Genomic DNA, 22,385 nt, shown 5'->3' with positions numbered 1-22,385 from the left:
AGATGTGTATAAGAGACCTACTTGGGACACCCCCCGGGGCTATTCGGGACACCCCGGAAAGCACATTTACAGTAGAACCTCAGTTAGCAAAGGCTCCAGTTAAGAAAAAAATTGATTAAAAACAAAGAATATTGATTACATTTACCTCGCTGAGCGAAAAAAAAGTTCACTTATCGTCTCACAAATTACAAGCTGTCCTGTAAGCTTACAGATACAGAAAAAATGCTATGATGCTGCTGATATGAAGCTTGCAGTGGACAAGGTTGTTGTAAATGCTCAATGGCATGTTCATGGATACCTTAATATCACATCAATAATACAGTAATATCCCATCAATAATATGGTACCATCAACTGGGTGATTCAGCTGTGTTCATAATGATGGCCAAAGTGGGGTAATAAACGGTCATAAACAGTGGCCAAAGTCACTCAGGCGTTTATGACCTGGTTTACAACCCTGGCGTTTATGACCCCGGCGTTTATGACCCCGACCTTTACGACCCGGCGTTTACGACCCCAGCATGAATCAAAAACACAGCCAAAGTCACCCCAGTTGACGGTAATTAATGTTTATGGTAATATCATATCAATGAAGGAAAAACTAGTAAAAGTCACAGAAAATGTCATTTATTCTACCTCTACATTGTCTACAATGAAAGAGGAGGACTTCAGAGTACTGTTAGTAATGGATGAGTATGCTCTGCATGCTTCAAATATTTTAAAATGAAGTTTTATTCCCAGTGTCCGGAGTAGCCCTGTTCGACGGGGCTACTCGGGACACTCTTTTTTTGCTTCTAGCACCTTACGAATAGCATATGGAATTTTTTTGAAGATGCCATTCGATAGCCCTCGCAAAGAGCTATAAAATGAGCCTAAACTTGTTTATGAAATGTTTCATCGTAAGAAGTTATTAACAAAAAACGCTCAAAACCGTCCCGAGTAGCCCCGGTTGATGGTACGTTAAACGTTAAGCATAGTAATAGTGGGTTGGCTTTTATTCATTGTAGAGCACTGCTAAATGCTTCATGTATGTATATTCTTCCATTAGTGTCATTGTCTGAAAAATTTATCAAATTGGTAATATAACCAATGGATAATAAGTTAAATGTCAGATGTCATGTGTTTTCTTGCTAACTGCATTTGTGGTGCACTTCTTCAAACGTAGCTCATGCCTTCTTACAGAGTTGTGATCATAATTATTTTTCATGTTTCACACAATGATTTTCCCCCCAGCCAATCTTACACATAGTTCTGCAGTTCATTAATGGGAAGAGACATCCCTATTTTCTTTATCCCTTTGATGCAATTTAAAATAGTGCACTAAATTTCTCTAATTACAAAAGCTAACAAGTTATAATGAAGTTTGAGCCATAGATAAAATTTTTGACCAAAATACTCCATGTACTGCACAATAATATATTCAATTATAAACTATTTTTGATAAACTGTAGGGTAAGAGAGAACCATTTGTGGGGGAACACAGGACAATTTGTAGGGTAAGATAGGACCACTTGTGGGATGAAGCAGGATCATTTAGTGGTCCTGTCTTATCCCATGTCCAGTCATTTTTTTACCCCATTTTGGAATACATGTCAGGCAGTGATGGTACCGTCAACCGGGGCTACTCGGGACAGGCGGGGCTACTCGGGACAGCCCTATGACATGGGGTAAAGCTGTTGTAGTAGCAAAACTAATTGGAAATCGCAAAACTAAAAATAGTGGCGTAAACGTAACTATTTTTCCTATCTATCTAGTATGAAGGAAGTCAAAAAATACTACATTTACTTGCTTTGAAAAATTCCTGAAAAAAATGGTGAAAAACTATGTTTTGTAAAGTAACAACTGCTAAGGTATGTAGAAAAAAAAATATTCGCCGTATTAAAAAATTTTACTTACATAAAAGTTGCACCCAGGTGTCGGCTTGAAAACGTAATTGACAGAATTTGCCTATCTAATTCCAAAAATAAATGGCAGCCATTTCCGCACGGCGGGGCTACTCGGGACACCCCCCCCGGGGCTATTCGGGACACCCCCAAAAACGCATTAAGGGTAGAACCTCAGTTAGCAAAGGCTTCAATTACGAAAAAAATTGATTAAAAACTTTTTGTCAAATTAAATTCAGTGCAATTAGAATACATGCCATGGGCTGGTCCTTTCTTACCCCATGAAGGCTGCGATCCTGTCTTACCCCATTTGACTATGTGTGTTCTGCCATAAAAGAAAGTAAAACTTATTAATTTTATGCATCATATCCCTATGACTATAAGATAAAGAATTGTATTAAATATGAACAAGCATTAACATAGCAAGCAGAAAAATAGTAATAATCGAGAACCTGTATGATGATATCAAACTTGTATTGCAGCAAACAGCTTAATGAAGAATTAATGAACACCAAAATATATAGCTTGCAGAATTAAAACACACTGAACACAATTAATAGAAAATAAGAAACAAAGCAAAATCACAAAGTATAAACAATTTGTAATATAACATCAATTAAGTAATAAAATGAATATATGCAATAATTAATCACTCACTTTCTCTCAAGTGGTGAGTTAGCTTAACTTCCATACCTACTTGTGCAGTTATTAGTTATTCATTGAGATTTTGCATTAGGATTATGCTTGGCTTAGAATTTACTTTAATTAATGATTTATTCCTTGTCTGGGCTAGGGAGAGAAAAGAAAGTACCATCAACCGGGGCTACTCAGGACGAGTGGGGTAACTCGGGACAGTCCTCTGACATGGCGTAAAACTGTTTTAGTAGCAAAACTAATTGGAATATTGCGAAACTAAATATAGTGGCGTAAACATCAACATTTTTCCTATCTTTGTAGTATAAAGGAAGTTGAAAAATACTACATTTACCAGCTCTGAAAAATTCCTGAAAAAAATGGTGAAAATGATATTTTGAAAAGTTGATTCTGCTAAGGTCTGTAGTAAAAAAAATATTTGCCGTATTAAAAAATTTTGCTTAGAAAAAAGTGGCAGACAAATGTCAGCATGTAAACTTTATTTGCGGAATTTACATACCGCAATCCCAAAAAAGTGGCGGCCATTTCTGCACGGCGGGGCTACTCGGGACACCCCCAAAAATGCATTTACAGTAGAACCTCAGTTAGCAAAGGCTCCAGTTAAGAAAAAAATTGATTAAAAACAAAGGATATTGATTACATTTACCTTACTCAGCAAAAAAAATTCCACTCATTGAAAAATTAGTGTATCATCGGTCATCACAAAATTGTGCATAGAATGTCATATCTAGAATTGTGCACCAGGCATCATAGAATGAAAAGTAATTGACCTAAACTATGATTTATTTCTCCAAAACATATGATGGTTGTCATTAAAACATTCCTTTTTGTTTCAGGTATGTTTTTCAAGATCTTTTTTATAGTAAATTCACTTAACCCAATTAAAATGGTGTGAAATTACAAGCCGTCCTGTAAGCTTACAGATACAGAAAAAATGCTATAAGGCTGTTGATATGAAGCTTGCAGTGGACAAGGTAGTTGAAATGCTCAATGGCCTGTTCATGGATACGGTAATATTGCATCAATAATATGGTAATTAATGTAGTATGGTAATATCATCAATAAAGGAAAAACAAGTAAAAATCACAGAAAATGTCATTTATTCTACCTCTACATCATCTACAATGAAAGAGGATGACTTCAGAGTACCGTCAACCGGGGCTACTTGGGACAGATTTGATCGTTTTTTTTGTTAATAACTGTTAATAACTTATTATGAGGAAACATTTCATAAACAAATTTAAGCTCATTTTATAGCTCTTTGCCAGGGCTATGGAATGACACTGTCAAAAAATTCCATATGCTATTCCTAAGGTGCCAGACACAAAATAAAGATTGTCCGGAGTAGCCCCGTCGGTCGGGGCTACTCGGGACAATGGGAATAGAACTTCATTTTAAAACATTTGAAGCATGCAGAGCATACTCATCCATTACTAACAGTACTCTGAAGTCCTCCTCTTTCATTGTAGACGATGTAGAGGTAGAATAAATGACATTTTCTGTGATTTATACTTGTTATTCCTTTATTGATATGATATTACCATAAACATTAATTATGGTCAACTGGGGTGACTTTGGCCTCGTTTTTGATTCATGCTGGGGTTGTAAACGCGGGGTCGTAAACGTCGGGATCATAAACGCCGGGATCATAAACGCCAGGGTTGTAAACCAGGTCATAAACGCCAGAGTGACTTTGGCCATTGTTTATGACCATTTATGACCCCACTTTGGCCATCATTATGAACAGGGCTGAATCCCCCAGTTGACGGTACCCTATTATTGATGGGATATTACTGTATTATTGATGGGATATTACCATATCCATGAACATGCCATTGAGCATTTACAACAACCTTGTTCACTGCAAGCTTCATATCTGCAGCCTTATAGCATTTTTTTCTGTATCTGTAAGCATACAGGAGGGCTTGTAATTTGTGTGAGGATAAGTGAACTTTTTTTCACTCAGCGAGGTAAATGTAGTCAATATTCTTTGTTTTTAATCAATTTGTTCTTAACTGAAGCCTTTGCTAACTGAGGTTCTACCGTAAATGCGTTTTTGGGGGTGTCCCTTTTATACTACATAGATAGGAAAAATGTTGACGTTTACGCCACTATTTTTAGTTTTGCAATATTCCAATTAGTTTTGCTACTATAACAGTTTTACGCCGTGTCGGAGGACTGTCCCGAATTACCCCGCCAGTCCCGAGTTACCCCGGTTGACGGTACTGTTAGTAATGGATGAGTACACTCTGCATGCTTCAAATGTTTTAAAATGAATTTTTATTCCAAGTGTCCCGAGTAGCCCCGTTGATGGGGCTACTCGGGACACTTTTTTTGCTTGTGGCACCTTAACAAATAGCATATGGATTTCTTTGGAGAAGCCATGTGATAGCCCTTGCAAAGAGCTTTGAAATGAGCCTAAACTTGTTTATGAAATGTTTCATGGTAAGAAGTTATGAATGAAAAACTTTCAAAATCATCCCTAGTAACCTCTGTTGATGGTATAATAAAAAAGATTGTAAAAAACATACCTGAAACAGAAAATAATGTTTAGTGACAACCATCATATGTTTTGAAGAAATAAATTATAGTTTAGGTCAATTACTTTTCATTCTATGATGCCCCGGTGCACAATTCTATATGTAGCATTCTATGTACAATTTTGTGACGAACGATGATGCACTAATTTTTTGATAAGTGAATTTTTTTGCCAAGCGAGGTAAATGTAATCTAAATTCTTTGTTGTTAATCAATTTTTTTTTTGTTAATTGGAGCCTTTGCTAACTGAGGTTCTACTGTAAATGCATTATTAAGGGTGTCCCTAATTACCCTGGGGGGTGTCCCTTTTTACCTCGGGGGGTGTCCCTTTTTACCCCAGGGGGTGTCCCTTTTTACCCCGGGGGGTGTCCCTTTTTACCCCATCATGCGGAAATGGCTGCCATTTTTCTTTTGGAATGAGATAGGCAAATTCTGTCAATTACGTTTTCAAGCCGACACCTGGGTGCAACTTTTATGTAAGTGAAATTTTTTAATACGGTGAATATTTTTTTTTGCTCCAGACTTTAGCATAGGTACTTTTCCAAAATTGCACTTTTCACCACTTTTTTCAATGGTTTTCTAGAGATAGTAAATGTTTGATTTCTTGACTAGCTTCATACATAATAGATAGTAAAAATGTTGAAGTTTATGCCACTCTTTTTAGTTTTGCAATATTTTGATTAGTTTAGCTGCTACAACATTTCTACAAAATGTGGGACGCGTGTCCCTATTTACCCCACCCATCCCTTTTTACCCTGTTTGATGGTACCATATCCATGGACATGCCATCAAGCATTAACAACCTTGACCATTGCAAGCTTCATATCAGCAGTCTTATAGCATATCTTCTGTATCTGTAAGCTTATAGGACTGGGCTTGGAATTTTGCACCATTGTCTTTCTATGACATTCTAGACTCGATTTTGTGATGACCAATGATGCATTAATTTTCTGCCAAGTGAATTATTTTATCTGCGGTAGGTAAATGCAATCAAAATTCTTTGTTGTTGATCAATTTTTATGTTAACTGGAGCAGATGATAACCATGGTTCTACTGTAAATGTGTTTTTAGGGGTGTCACATATTACCCTGGCAGGGTGGGGGGGTTGTCCTCTATCACCCCATTATGCCCACCATTTTGTTTTGAATTGAGGTAGGTACAAAAATTCCATCAATGAAGTTTTAATGCTGACACCCGTTAGCTATTTTTTTTTCAGCAAAATTTTTTTATATGGTGAATATTTTTACTACCATCAACTGGGGTGACTTTGGCCACCACTACAACAGAAACAAATGCAACAAAACAAAATAATAAACGTTGGCCAAAATGACAGGTGATTTTGGCCACAGGGGTGACTTTGGCCAATGTTTACTATTTTGTTTTGCTGCCATTTGTTTCTGTTGCAGTGGTGGCCTATGTCACCCCAGTTGATGGTACAGACCTTGGAAGTACTTTTTCAAAATATCGCTTTTCAACATTTTTCTTCAGTGATTTTTAGAGCTAGTAAATGTATGGTGTCTTAACTTCCTTTATGCAACATAGATAGGAAAAATGTTAAAGTTTATGCCACTATTTTTAGTTTTGCAATATTTTAATTAGTTAAGCTTGTAATTTTAATCATCGACTGCCCCAGCCTTGATATGAAGCACAAATGGTAAAAAACTCATTTGGTTAATAATATGATGCTCTGTTGGGGTCCAAACTAATTGAACTTGAAACGTGCTCAGACAAAATTTACCTGGTCAAAAATCCTGTTATGTGTTGATGTGATTTTTCAGGCTGTGTCTGGCATTGAAGATGTTGGAGAGGCCTTCATGCGTCTTGAGAAGGCTAATTGGAACCTTTCAGATGCATATACGTCGATGCAAGCTGTTCCATTTCTTCACAATGCTGGCTTCCCTTCAAGTCATGTCAGTTTTATAGTGCTCTTATTTTTGACCAGTTTTGTTTTCACTTTGTATGAATTTCTAATTTGGTTGAAAAATTATGTAGAATGTTGGCAGGTTTGAGGCACATACCTTACTAAGTGTGCTAATGACATTGGTTTTGATGATGCATATATTTTAGTCAATAGCTTTGCTAGAAATCTGAGGCCAAGCATGAGGTATTGTGTGATCTATGATGCAAATGAGAGGTGCAATTTGTAAAACTACACATCTGGTATTGAGGCTAGGGGAAAATTTCTCAGGAAAATAACATGGCTCATTGTCTTATATACTGCTTGTGGTTAACAGGAGGTTGTAGACTTAGACAGCCCAGGGGATCTTCCAAGTCCATTACTTCCATCGGTAATCCCCATTTCTACAAACCATACTGAAGCTGTTGCACCTGCTGGTGCCAGTACCAGCACTGATCCAGAAGAAGTTCTGCATATTAACATAAATGTGAGTTGCTTTATTTGAATGAATGCAGAATTTGTTAGGTGACATGTTCCCTAATTCTAGTGATTATTTTTTAAAATTACTACAATGCCTGAATGTTTTATGGTATGATAAATCTAGGGTGATAAACCTAGCTAACTCGGTTTATATATATACTAGCCAAACTGTTTGAAGAAAATGTGTGCATAAATTTGGATTAATCAGTGGAAAAGAAAATTTTTGCAATTTCTGCAAAAGTAGAAAAATGGAACATGTTTGCCTAGAACTCGTTACTTGTGTTTGAAGCTCAACATTTTTCTAGGTCCTCATGGGTGGCTTGAGTGGTAGTGGTCTCTTCCCACTTGAAGTGCCCAAAACAACGACAGTTGGTGAACTGAAATCAACTCTATATCAGCTACTTGGCATTCTACCGTGCAAGCAGGTGAGAAACAAACTTTTTAGCTCCAATTTGGGCAAGATATTCTAATAATGTTTCTGTAAAATTTCAATCAATGGAATTCTACCAGTAAGACGAATTTAAATTCAAATTAATTTTTTTTACTAAGCCAAGTGTCATTGCAATTTTCATCTCTAGAATTCTATTCAATCTGGATTCTTGAAGACACACAAAAGCCATTTTCTTGTAAATCTGGTGTGTAATGATAATATTGTGGCAGGTTCTACTTGGGTTCACAGAAGATGTCACTGATGTCACTCTGGTGACCTCCAAAATACTGGGGCCTGACCACACACTCAGCCTGGACACTACTACTCCTGACACAGCTGTTATCCAGACAAGGTAGGAGGCGGAAGTATCAGGAGACTTCTCCTGACACAGCTGTTATCCAGACAAGGTAGGGGGCGTGTGTATCAGGAGACTTCTCCTGACACAGCTGTTATTCAGACAAGGTAGGGGGCGTAAGTATCAGGAGACTTCTCCTGACACAGCTGTTATTCAAGACAAGGTAGGGGCGTAAGTATCAGGAGACTTCTCCTGACACAGCTGTTATTCGGACAAGGTAGGGGGCGTAAGTATCAGGAGACTTCTCCTGACACAGCTGTTATTCAGACAAGGTAGGGGGCGTGTGTATCAGGAGACTTCTCCTGACACAGCTGTTATTCGGACAAGGTAGGGGGATGGCGATGAGCAAGTTCTCCAATATCTCTATCACCTAAGATAAATTCTGAGAATGTATATATGTCATTTATTTTTTGCATCTCAAATGTATGTATGCCATTTATATCCTTGGAATCCTTTTTAAATAATTTTCCCGAAAGCTTTCTGATTGCAGTTTATGTAATTTACTGGATTGAGTTTTTATATAGGTAGTATTGTATTTGTGACATTTTCTATCTGTATATGTTTATTATTGAATTTAACCGATTTCTTTACTTTCTGTGTACTGTGATTAAAAACTGTATATCTAATTATTGGAATTTTTTTATCACACAGATCAACAGCTTCCAGTGTACCAGAAGTGATGGAAATTGGGGAGAGTTCAAAAGCTCCTGCATCAGTACACTCATTTTCCAACGACTTGCATGATTTACCAGGATCCTCTGTTGGGCGTTCTGCCTTTACTAGATTTGAGAAAAATACTTTTAGGCCTTTTAGTAACCATAGCCGACCTAGTAGTAGTTCTTATACTAGCTTTACTAGTGCTATTGAGCCGCCTTCTGGGAAGGCCTGTTCTTCTTCATCATCTTTTAGCACCAAAGAATTAAATTCTTCTTTTAATCACAGCAGAATTAAAAAATCTACAACACATGGGGATTCAGAAAGTAAATTCAGCAATAAATCTAGCAATAGGAAATGTGTCAAGTCAGACTCTGACTCAGATGATACATCTGATCGGCAATCCAAAAATTTCTCTTCATCTTCTGGTAGGTCTTCTAGGGAGAAAAAGCTTTTCATTTTGCACATCAAAGACACTACCAACAACAAGGAGTATCAGCTCTCCTTTCAAGGACACAAAACAGTGGGACAAGTGAAACAAGACGTGTTCGACATCACTGACATCCACGTCCATCGTCAGAAATGGATTGGATGGCCTAGTGGCATCTCAGATGGGGTAGATATATTTTGAATAGACTGTCTTGTGAGATTATTTGTTTAGTTATTAAAATAACATGATCTTTGTACGGTTGTGTTTAACTTGTCTTGACTTTCATCAGTTTATCCCGACCCTACACAATCTCGTTCTTAATGGAGTTTTGCTCATCAGAAAGATAGTTTTTTTAAGGTCGACTCATAGAATGTGAACATAATCTTACTTATATTTGAATTGAAATACGGTTGCAAGGCATTCCTGATGTGCTAAAAATGTTTTTTTTTTACTTGCACAGTCCACCTTGTCACGGAGCGGAGTTGGCCAAACAGCTGAGCTATCAGTGAGCCGAGGGTCTCCAGCGGCTGTTCGGGCTGCGGGGACTGCAGACAAAAAAGTGGTTATTCCTTTACTTGTAGAACTCCTGTCGCAACTATTGCTTTAAACCTTGCTCATTTGTAAAGTACTGTGCTTTCAGTGATTTTGAAATTTCTTGCATGTTTGATGGTTGGTACTATTCTATCCAGCACTCAAATCCATGTTAGATTGCTGCTTCAATTCAGGCCAAAAACGAAATATATAATACTGTTCACTGTGCCAGGTAGGATGCGTGAATGAGTTCGTTTAAAAGCTGTAAAATTTGTTCATTAATATTAGGTACAAAAACTTGATGCAATTTAATTCCAACCACTCCATTTTCTATTTTTGTCTATTGTATACTTTGTTAAGTGAAGTTTTTAGTCTTCAATTGATTAATGTTCAAATTTCTCTCTCAGACGAGTGCTGAAGCCGTAGATTCTGATAGCGGCTCCGATGATTTCGAGGACGCGGCTGGGCTTTTGCCCGACGAAGATGATGACTCGTTTTTGGAGATGATGGACTCGAGCGCCATGGAGACAAAGTCAAAATCTTTATGTAAGATCCAAGTTCATGGTTAACTTGGGTGTAAATGTAATATTTTTAATACAATGAATACCTAAAATTATCGTGTGTCGACCTTAAACTGTGACTTGAACAAACATGTTGCTAGTACTGCAAATTTTCCCATGGTTTTCATATTTTAGTATTACTTGATGTGTTGAACTAAACACGTTTGGTTGATTTGTTAATGCATACAAGTTTTGAATCGTGCACTTTTTTTGTTTAACCGAGGTCACATAACGCAGTCAATGAAATCAACACATTAGCCAAAAAAGCTGATGATCAAGCTTCATTGAAAAATGTACACTTTGCTGGTAAGTTTCTGGAATTTGTTTTCTCCACCTTCAAAGTTGATTTTAATTAAATATTTTTGCAGTGCCTGCTGGATTTAGTGGCGGAGAAGTGCAGTGCGTTGAACATTTCGCCAAGGAGTTTGGCAACCGCTATGGCTGTTCTCTGGCACCGCTCTTCTTCCAAGGACCTCTTAAAGAAGCCATGGACCAAAGTGTCATGCTACCTGCAGCTCAGGTAACTTATTTTACTCAACCACTTCATTTGAAATGGCCTTTTTTTATTATACGATACTGAAAATCTGTTAGTTTGCTTCAAAAATTTCGAAACATACAGCAAAATATATTCCCAAATTTTGGCATCTTGTGTATTCGAGTATTTGAAGTTGTAATTGGAGGTTATCGTCGTAGAAATATTAAATAAAGCTGTTAATACCTGTGCATACATGACAACTTGACATGTTATTTATGCACGTTGAAAAGTTTCCACTAGAAACATTATGGACACTAGAAACATTATGGAAGACCTCTATGTTTTTCCTACTTCTACTACGTCGAGATTAATGGCCTCATGATATTTTGGCCTTAAATTACATCAAGGAAGCTTTCGATATTATTGAACCTTGAAAATTATTCAGTTACATATAATTGGCTTGTAAACTTTTGAATTACGACTTAGGTTTAACTAATTTTTCCGCTTTCAGCGGCGCATGTTGGCCATCTACATTCATCACGACGGCTCAGTGCTGGCCAATGTCTTCTGCTCCGAGATCCTCTGCCAGAGCGCCACCGTGTCTTTCTTGGCAGACAATTTCGTGCTCTGGGGCTGGGATATATCGCATCCCCAGCACCGCGATAGGTGAGCTCGAAATAAATTATTTACCACTCTCTCATGCTTACAATACGGTAAACCATCTTGTGCCATACTTTGAGAAAAAATAAATGTTTGTTAGTCCAGCAGCCGATTCCTGATGACTTGTCAAGCAAAACACACCAATCACGGACGAGAATTCAGTACGCGTGCGTAAGTACTTACACGTACTTATGCGAGTTTTGAAAGTACGGCTCCTTGACTTGAACTCCATGTATTTTAGACTCTACACCGCAATGTCATACTGGGCCTATGTTATACTTCACCTGACTTTCCTGAAGGGTGCCTCAGGGCTTACAATTCACATTACCAAGGTTTGAAGCAGTGATCTGTGGGTTCAACTAAAAAAAAATAAAATAAATAAAAAGAGCAGTGAGTTACATGTTCGAGACTCAACAAGCTTTCAAAATTTTTGCAGTGTTCAGAATTGGTGTCTGGCATAATGCCTAATCAATGATATTTTCATTTTTCACAGCATTTATAAATGCCCTATTTCTGCAGGCTGGTCAGTATAATATCTTCTGGGATCGGGAGCGCCGCAGGTATCACAGTGCGAGGTTTTGGCATCGAGCAGCTGCCTGCCCTGATGCTCCTCACGAGGTCCAGGGGAAGCTGTGAAGTGCTCAGCGTCATTTATGGTCAGTTGACGTCATTTGCGCCATGAATAATTCTCCTGTCACGTAACTGACACATTTTTATCAGTTTTTAGCGCATTTTCTCATTCATGGAAAAAATGCCCTATTGCTCTCGTCATGTCTGTCTGTCCGTCCGTGACTTCACGTTTTTGTCGACGAGAAAATGCGCTCTTTGTCACTCACTGCAGTGAGTACGGAGTTATATTTTTTCTCAATTTGTTGCACTCACTACGAAAAATTAACCTCGAGTTAACCTCAACATGTTATCTGATAATAATTAAATATTAATTTTTTCGTACAAGAATAAATGAGAGTGCATTGCTTGTGACAGCTTGTAACTCATCGCTGGACGAGCTGGTGACGTCCCTGATGGAGGCAGTGGATGTCTTCGAAGGCACTCGTCAGGCCGAGGTCACCGAGGACGTGCAGAGACTCTCACGGCAGGCGATAATGGACGATCAAGACGCCGCTTATCAGGAAAGCCTTAGGGCTGACAGAGCCAAGGTGAGCAACTGCATTTTTTATTAGTAATCATTCTTTTGTCTAAGGATACATCGACTGTCCCTGCTTTCCGTTGCTAAGGGCCTGGGCCTATACTTTCAAAAAAAGTTAAGAGATCGTAAGTTCGTCATCCAATCATTGGCGGCCTTTCAAGCAAAATCCACCAATCATAGACAAGAAATTAAAGCGTAAGTACGTACTTACGTTCACTTAGCGAGTTTCGAAAGTATGGCCCCTGGTAACTAGAGTTTACGTTGGTTGGTGATTAAATTGAGCGTTGTTGCGCTCAATTTAATCTAAGTTGTAACGCAAATAAAAATTTTTTCATCATTTCGTATGATGTAACTTTGTAGTATGTTGGCGTTTATTATTGGATTTATTTGTGCATTTCTTTGAATTTCCTAAATCAAGATGGTCATTGTTTACAATCTTTCGCATTGGTGCCTGATGCCGCTTAGTATACAATTAGGGTGCAGAATTTAGCCATCACTTAAGTACAACATAATATAAAATAATATTTCTGTGAATTTAAATGTAAAACATGTTTAGGCTGAGGCTAAACGACAACAAGAGGAGGACGAGCAGCGTGAACAGCAACGTCAGGAGTGCATCAGGCAGCATGAGCAGCAGATAACGGAGGTAATGTCTCTTTCTTCTAGTATCGAAATCCTTTAACTAGCAGCGTTGTCATATAATTTGTATGAAAGGTAGTTCCTTTACATTTAGTTCTTTGCGCATTGACCGTATGCTAGTGCCAAGCTTTTTCAAGCTCATCACTGCCAGCTTTTCAAGCATATTTAGGAGTGAAACGTGTTTCTCTGCAGTGTCTAGATCATGAGAGCTTTTTGACGGCTAGCCTAATTATTTGATTTTCCTATTGATGCTAACAATACGGTCCATAAAAATAAAAAAAAAATAATAAAACAGGCGATGGGTTTGTCAAGTAATTGCCTGCAACTCGTGCAGGGGGTTTTCTGTATTTTTCATAACCACTTCTTTCTGTTGTACTCAGAAATTACGAGCGAGTTTGGAGAGCACTCTTCCCCCAGAGCCGTCGGACCACAACTCCGCTGACGTGACTGTGATGAGGTTCAGACATCCTGGCACAGATCAGTTCATTAGAGCCTTCACCCTGGACACTGCACTGCAGGTCAGACTGGGCATTTATCTGTTGATTTAGTAGGGATATTTGGGCTTATGAAGTTCTGACATCCTATCACCGATCAGTTCATTAGAGCCTTCACCCTGGACACTGCAGTGCAGGTCAGACGGGACGTATTTCAGTTGATACAGTATGGATGTTCGGGAGAACATGAGTGATACCAGTGCAGTTTTTTTGCTGCAGTTTGAATGGTTTACACGAAAGCTCATATTTTATGTTCATTGAAAGTTGCTTGGAAATTCACTTTCGCAAACTAGGTACACTAAATCACTACACTTCACTGGAACTAACTTTAAAATATATTTTTATTGACTTGCATGCATATGTCTCATAAAACATACGCGCGGTTACCGATTGTTTTTGAATTCGTTCCCATTTTTCAGCGAATATAGTTTTTATCTCAGTAGGTTAGGTTGACTTCGACTAGTTGGCAGAAAACTTATGTGCAAGGGAGATCCCATCACACAGTTTATTCCATCTACCTTGCGCTGGTGATGTTTCAATTATAATTGACATCATTGTCATTGTAGACAAATGATGTGCATGGAAGAAGATTGTACCGTATTGTTTGTTATAGGTATTTGTTTGTGCTTATGATGTTTCCTTTTACATTTGACTTCACTATCATTAAAGTAAATTATTTTCTCGTAACAGATGGTTTGTATTACAATATAAACCTATTAACTTGCTGCCCCAACAATATCGTTAAACATGAGACCTAGGTGATATAAATTGTTTTTGTATACTCCACACATGGATGTTTTCAGGTGGTGCTCAACTACCTACACGTTCAAGGCTTCCCTGCGGACCAATACAAGTTCCTACAGTCATGGCCTCGTCGGGACTTGGCGAGCCTCAACGTCTCGAAGTCCCTCAGGGAGTTCTCGATTCCCCACCAAGAAACCATCACCATTGAGGAACGTTAACTTGTTTCGTTGCGAACAAGACATTGATTTAGTTAAATTCGTATTTAATTAAAACTGCTTCACGGTGTATCTTGTTGGTCACTACTCATAATTCATTTAAAAATGGTACCCAGGATCATACAACAACGGAAACACTCGCTCGCTTGAGAAGTTCAGAAAATATTGGCTGCGTTGCTATGAAACAGAGAGATTATTTAGAGAGAGCCAATAGTGCTTTTTAGTCCATTTGGTGGAGCGATTGTGTGATGTGAGTTCGCCAGCAGTCTGAAGTTGTAGACTTTCTGCTACTTATGTTGAAGCATTATAAAATGCTCAGGAAATTATTTTAGCATTGTGGCAATTGTGTACAATGCCTATAAGTCACACACAATGTAAGTAATAATGAATATTTTATCAGCAAAAAACCACCAGACGTTTAAGAAAGTTCCTCTTGCTCCGGGAATACGAAGTCCAATTGTCTACAACACGAGTTTTAGTTGAAGTATTCGTATATTTTACGTCATATTTTGAAGCACGAGTCCATCACTTACATTTCAATTTGGTCTCTTATGTCAGAGCCATGCACTGGATTTAAAGCACCACTCAACGCAATATACTCAAGTAATTTGTCTTATTTATCATCAGATTGAAACAACACCGCGTGTGTCTTGGAACCTGGCTGGCATCTTTTATCCGATGTTGTTGTCAATGGAAGAAAACTAAGTCCCAAAAGTTAAATTATGATCATTGTTGAGTAGTTCAGTGGCTTCCTAACACGTTTTCAAATTTAAATAAAAGGTAGTGCTGATTAGCTATCAACATTTGTGTCTGTGAGGTAAAGGGACGATACTAACTGTGAAGAGTTTCTTCAGAAATCAATTTAAGGTTTCATACAAGCCAGTTCAGGGTTTGTTGTAGAAGCTAGGGCTCTTACATACTTACGCTGTCTCTGCCCTTATAATCTAGTGTCCCGTACGTGCAAAAATTTACCTCTTATGTGCAATGTCGGTTCTCTCATACTCGTAATTAATCGTAACAAAGGCGCATAAATTGACATTGGTGAAAGGAATGACTTGATATATTGTACCATTCACCGAAAGTCATGTGTTAAGTTTTTTTTTTTTTTTGATAGATTGTATCACCGACTTGAGTAAGTGTTTGGCGAAAAATTCAGGAACAAGGAAGAACAAACATCGCAAGCCCTTGAAGAATCATTCACTTCGATGTTCATCTGATAATTTACACTCTTTGAGCTAGCTTGATTTTGATGTGCAACTAAATGCTTGTAGCTAACCTTGGACGCAAATGTGGACTCCGGGTAAGATCCATTTATTTTGTTTGGCGGACTTTGGAACCATTGAATTTTGTGACTTTCAGCAAATAGTTTTCGTGTAAATGTTCAGGCCTTCAATGCGGTCTCTTCTGAATTCTCTTGACGTATTGTTTGAGGTCGTTTTTTATGTTCTCCTCGTTAACCGTCTGGTTCACGAAACAGGTTCCTGTAGTCGAGGTCCAACTGCTTTGGATAACGAAGAAATGTTAGTTGCGGTACGAATTTGAACTCACAATTGAACTTACGATTCCTAACTCACAATCTGTGCGGTACGTGCTTGTGGAATTTGAGTTGATTTAAAATTATTATTTATCCCTGGTTAACTTGATTCATTGAAGTGCTATTAAGTAGCCACGACAAAGAAATAATTATTTTCGTCTAAATTCACAATGTCTTGGGCGTGATCAGGAACAACAGTTGAAATTCTGATGGCTTTAGCAACGAATGAATTTCAGTTGTCCGCAAAGTTGAGTCTGCTAGACTTAAGGTTGCAACCGGAACTTGATGCTGTTGAGACTTGATTATTCAGATGAAGGGACTTGTCTTTGTCGTTTTCATCGGTGGCGATACCTAATCGTTCTTGTCCTAGAGTTTTCTTTTTTGGTGACGGGGTCTCAACACTGGCGTCCCAGAGGAATTTGTTTTTCGTTGGTTTGTGATCTGGCATTAACCCACTCGTTCTTTTTTTTTTTTTTTTTGAGTTGGGATTTCATGACTGTCATTCAAATAGCCTTGTGTTTACCAAAGACGTTATCAGCTCACATGCTTACGGAATGGACTTAATCTTCACATAATCAGTCAGCATTATTGTTCTTAATCCATTAAGCTTGTGCACGTGTGTGTTGCAAATATTAGCTGATACTGTCAATCTGCGCGCCTGGGTTTTTTAAATTTTGGTTATATTGCGATTGTGAGGATATAACTGTCAGGCAAGCTAAACCGATTGAAATATATTCCCGGTTAATGTTTTTCTTAGGTGAAAAGACAGCGATGTAGAATACCAAATCTAACGTCGTGCAGGATTACTCATTGTTCTTAGAATAAGAGAATGAGGTGGCATATGATCTCTTTACTACTGACTTCGACGGATGATTTAATCACATCTCTCTACAATGATAACAGTGACATGCGCTCGTTATTATTTTATAATGAATCATCTGTTGTTCATTTACTTTCTTGCCGAAGGCAATATAACAATTTTTGACGGAGTATACAATAACCGTATTAATGCTAACTTTGTAGGCTCTGCAGTCAAAAAGAAACGCAGCATTTTGTTGTCTTAAGTCGTAAAATTTAAATTTGGATTTCGGGGGACGGTGGAGGAGGTTTCATCGCTGGCGACCAAGAGTCTGCATCCTGGCCCATCTTCCGTCTACTGGCGCTGGCGCGTGATTCCATGTGGCGTTGATCAATTCTCATAGACTCGTGATTTATTGCTAAACTCTCCGACCTCTTATGTGAATGAATTCTGGTTAGACTGATTGGGCCAATTTGAACCATTTATACAAGAGGCTAATGTTGCATTTTTTGTACTGATGCTATTTTATCATTTGCACCCAATCCATTCCCTATCCTACGGAGTTTTTCAGAAAATTTTGGTTGCATTGAATAGAGATAATTTTTTCGGATTGACAGAACATTGAATTTTATTGAAGGTAACATTGTGGCGACAACACATGTACAGGATTCAAACTAATTTCTAATTTAACTTCATTTCGTTAAAAAAAATCTGTGTGTGCGAGTGTTTTTTATGCTTTAAAGCCACTAACCTGATACTGGCCACGTGATTCGTGACGTAAACAACTGTTCCTCGGTTGGAAGATTTCCAAAAACGAATGAGTATCCATCAACATACCGCGTCGCGTAACGTTGAAGTAAAGTGATGACATATTCACACTCGATTCGATTAATGTAGAGTTATAGATTTCAAGTAGACATCGTTGTTCAACACTGAACTGTCGTCGAGAGGAATTACATTACAACTCGTCCTTTTGAAATCTACAAATATCTTAAACTTGCCGATATGGTGGATGTTATTAATTGAGTTCAAGTCTGAAGTGAAAAGCTTTGATCTGATCTCGGGAAATTCGCCGTTGTGCAATTCTTGAAGTAAAGAATTGACGAGCCTGCTGTTAGTTTATATAATTTGAGTACATATTCGTGGCTTTCAGACGACACTTTTTTTTAATTCAGCTTTTGTGCGTAGCCGAGTATACTTACCATGTCCACGTAGTCCTTGATTGTCCATATAATATTTTCGGTCAAAATTACCATAACATTCATAACAATTAGTTCACAAATTGCTAACAGAGCTAATGGGGGATTATATTATATTTATTACGGTTGTAGAGTTCAGAAAGTGTACCCAGGATCCATTGTTACATTGCAAGTAGGCATGCCATTAGTTGATCGATGCCTATACACGGTGTAATTCGAGCAGGTTTTTTAATGCACATATGACGTGCTTCTTCTTCGTACTAGCAACATTTTTTACCCCCTCTGCCGTTTTGTTGCGTGAGATGCAAATTCTCAGTTGTATATTCTATGGAGATGCCGTAGTAGTATAGTACCTAGTTGCTCATGTCTCTGGAAAACGGGATTAAATAATATAACCAAGAGGTATTTCTTATTATCCATTGCGTTGGGTGAACTTGTAGTTGATATCATACACGTTTTATTTGTTGCGCTGAAGAATGCGTCAAGTTGAGCCTGTTGCCGGTCCTTGTAAATTTAGTTACTTGTTCAGAAGAGAACTAAACCTGGACTATTGACCAGATCCTTTCAAAACTGACGTTGAAAAAATAAATAGTGACTGGACTTTAGCCCTGTCCGTGAGGTGATGAGAACATAAGACCCCTATATATATATTCTTGCATAGCTTTGTCTAGTGTGTTCTTGAATGCGTTCTTACTCATGAGCGTCAACCATGCCAGCTAGGTAGAGATCGAGTCTCTTCCTCGTGTTGGTGACTCAAAGCGAAAAAAATGTCGCATAGATGAGTTGCAACGAAGCTTTATTAGTTTGTAACCGTGTCCCCTGGCGTTGATTTTGGTTTCCCACTTCATTTATCTTTCTGCAATCTTGAATAAGCCATGAATATACTTGCATACTTCAATTTGGTCGCTCCTCAGATGTCGATAACAATGACTTGGAAGCAGCTTTTCTAAATTGCTCTTTGAAATTTCGAAATTTGTAGGTTATGGAAGCTGTTATAAGAAGTAAACCAATCGGTGCTCATTGAATATAAAATATATTGAAAGCAAGGCCTAGCCATATATTTTTTTCTGCCAGTCTTCAAGTAGAACTTATTTGTTTTGCCTGCTTGGAGTTTGTTAGATTTTGGAAGATTATTTAGGGAAGACTGACTGAATTTTACTTTGATACGTGCAGCTGTAGAGAAGCATTCCCTGTACAGTGTGCAGGGAAGTGGGAATGGGAACGGTGTACAATAATGCTCTTTTAGCCGATTGCGAATGTAATTACTTCACGATGATAGTTTGAACTCGAGAGAATTAAAAAGTACAATTGGAGTTCTTCAAGTCTTGTACTAATGATGACTGAGAAATCTCGGGATTAAATTTTTTTAAATTGAAATTTAGCAAAAAATATCGGATGCAATGCTAATATCTGCTGTATATTAGCATAAATAACACATAAATAAATTAACCAATTCGGAAGTATATTTGCTGTATTTTTTAGAGAATGTTCCATTAATAATTGTAGCATTATTTACAACCTCCTCACATTAATAGACAACATTTTACCCTTCAGTCGCTTAAAATAAATAATGCTGCCACACAGGTAAATATATGGACTGCCGAGTAATTCGCAATGAGAATTTTTTAGAAGTTATGAAATCATTCAAAATCAAACCTCTTGACTGTCTAGAATCGCACCTGTTGATCGCTAGAGGTCGAGTAGAATAGGTGTTTGAAGGAGGTTTGTGAAGGAGGTATTTGGAGGAGGTCTGTGAAGGAGGTTTTTGAAGGAGGTCTGTGAAGGAGCTGATGTAGCTATGGCGTAACTTCGATGATAAGGTTCTAGTTTCAACCAGACAAGCACTGACACAATGCCCTTGTTGGTCGGAAGTGTGCTAGCAACCGTACAAAGATCGTGGCGAAACATGTGTGGGGAATAAAGCAGTCGTTGAAAGGTAAGCGGGATGAATGTTAGTGAGACACTCAAGATTTGCTTTTTCAAAGACATTTTAATAATATTTTTTAATAATAAATATTTTTAATCTTCCTGTTACTAATAATCGAACTTCGTTCAGCCGCGATATGTTAAACAATTACAAGTATAGCTTAACAAAAAAATCTTATCTCATATCTTCTGCTGTGTTTTTACACCTGAGGATAAATTGAGATGAAATTATAATGTATCGCACTTTTAAAATATAAAACACTCTGTTTAATTACAATCTTAATCTTGACTTTTCAAAGAATATTTACTTCGTTCAGTGTTATTACACATACCATGCGTGTTAGAACGTTATGCAATCAAATCAATCAAGGATTCAATTATCCTTAAGAAAAATCAAGTTTGTAATTTAGTCACAATCCAGTTTTGCCATGTAAGCTCGAATGCGTCTTTCAAAAATAAAAAGAGAAGAAATTTGCACTGAAAACGCGGCCGTTCAAATGTCAGCCTGTCCGTACGCTGCATGCTGTCCGTACGCTGCATGCTGTTCGTACGCTGCAAACTGTCCGTACGCTGCATGCTGTCCGTACGCTGCAAACTGTCCGTACGTTGCATGCTGTCCGTACGCTGCATGCTGCATGCACTGCATGCTGCCCGTGACCTCTGCGGACTGTTTGATAGCATTTGTCAATCAATCGTTTATACTCATTATCATCCTTTCGTTCGTACATATTATCATTCCAAAGTTAATACATACTGTATTATTATCCTACAGTTGTTACATGCAATCACCCTTTACTTGATATATATGTATTATCATCCTAAAGTAGAGACCTATTGTCATCTAACATAGCGAGCCGATGCTTTTATACGCCTTTTCGAGGAGGCTATGTGAAGTAGATCGATAAGCTGGTGCACAAAGCCACTCGTCATGCGAGTTCAATTGTGCTACTTCGCAATAAAGTTACTACTTCGTTTCGTTTACGAAAACGGTTGAGCCGATGCGCATCAGTATACAGTGTACAGAAAACAGCTTACAGGAAACAGTGTACAATATGTATTGCTTTATACTGAAGTCTGAATGAACGACTCTTTTAGGTCAATATAACGATCAATATTATCTGTCCCATCCCAGTTTACGTACATAGATTATTAATGATGATTTAGCGTAAAATCATGAATAGTGTCGGTCAGTTTTTTTGGCAATATGATCAATAAAGGGGCAAGACAAGGGATAACTAGACTAGCCTACTTTCAGGTCTCCCTCTTGAAGATGCAAGCTCTTTGGACCACTCCTACCAACCGCAGTAAATACGATTGAAAGGAGCCGGTAACAACTCAATACGATTAATGGGGGACAGGTAACCCTACCAACTAGCTAGTACTTTGTCAACTTTGTTTTAATTATTGATACCGTGCCTTTTTTAACTTAATAATTTAAACGTAAAAATTAGCTACTAAAAGGTGTAATCCACAAGTTTAGCGATGAAAACAGCTTGATTGTTATTTTCATGCAGCTTACTGATAAATTGTTTCAGTTGTTAAGGGGGCGTCTAGGTGGTGAAAAAAACTTTTTTATTTACGGACGGATCCTTTTGAAACTTAGTACACCTGTGTAAAACAGAATTCTAAGACTTTTTTGTTCGTGTGAATTTTTCGAAAAATGAAAGAAAACGTGAAATTCTTAGAAAATTCTTAGAAATCTATCTCCTCCTAGGATTTTGAAGCTACAACATCGAAACGCATATCAATCGATGCGTAAAGACCATATCTGTCGATTTGTCCTAGCTTTTTTTTAATTTCGAATTTTTATGGATGGGAGAGCATTTTTCGCCAAATTTTCGAAAATTTTTCGATTTTTCCCTTTTTCACCCCCCTTTTTTCATAATATTTTCAAAATTATAACGAAATTGAAAACAAGCTAGATCCAATCTCTAGATATTTTAGTTGCGAATCGAATGGTTTATGTTTCATCGCTGTAGCTTTAAAACTCTAGGAGGAGATAGGTTTGCCGTGACAATAAGTGTGAATGTTCAGGAGTGTGCGACAAAGTCCCGCGCGCATCGCAATATATAGGCACTCAATGTAGCAAGGATACAAAACTAAACGTTACTGGAGCTTGATTCCAGTCAAGGTTGGTGGGAA

General features: G+C 37.9%; 1 protein-coding gene across 1 annotated transcript in view; it reads left to right on the top strand.

Annotated features, from left to right (window-relative positions):
- The window catches only part of LOC108665980 (FAS-associated factor 1-like), a 19,587-nt gene extending 869 nt beyond the window's left edge, over nt 1–18,718 (top strand). Inside the window, exons 2-15 of the mRNA XM_018152791.2 lie at nt 6,853–6,984; nt 7,309–7,458; nt 7,757–7,876; nt 8,112–8,233; nt 8,888–9,506; nt 9,781–9,879; nt 10,259–10,397; nt 10,780–10,931; nt 11,398–11,552; nt 12,066–12,202; nt 12,531–12,703; nt 13,250–13,339; nt 13,713–13,850; nt 14,630–18,718. Coding sequence (XP_018008280.2) covers nt 6,853–6,984; nt 7,309–7,458; nt 7,757–7,876; nt 8,112–8,233; nt 8,888–9,506; nt 9,781–9,879; nt 10,259–10,397; nt 10,780–10,931; nt 11,398–11,552; nt 12,066–12,202; nt 12,531–12,703; nt 13,250–13,339; nt 13,713–13,850; nt 14,630–14,788 — 2,385 coding nt within the window. The 3' untranslated portion in view covers nt 14,789–18,718. The remainder of the gene's footprint in view (nt 1–6,852; nt 6,985–7,308; nt 7,459–7,756; nt 7,877–8,111; nt 8,234–8,887; nt 9,507–9,780; nt 9,880–10,258; nt 10,398–10,779; nt 10,932–11,397; nt 11,553–12,065; nt 12,203–12,530; nt 12,704–13,249; nt 13,340–13,712; nt 13,851–14,629) is intronic.
- Nucleotides 18,719–22,385: the final 3,667 nt, after the last annotated feature.

The sequence above is a fragment of the Hyalella azteca genome, unplaced genomic scaffold, assembly GCF_000764305.2.
Source record: "Hyalella azteca isolate HAZT.00-mixed unplaced genomic scaffold, Hazt_2.0.2 contig17616, whole genome shotgun sequence".
Classification (NCBI taxonomy): Eukaryota; Metazoa; Arthropoda; class Malacostraca; order Amphipoda; family Hyalellidae; genus Hyalella; species Hyalella azteca.
The sequence above is the reverse complement of the archived record's forward strand: the minus strand, read 5'-3'. Positions and strand labels throughout refer to the sequence as shown.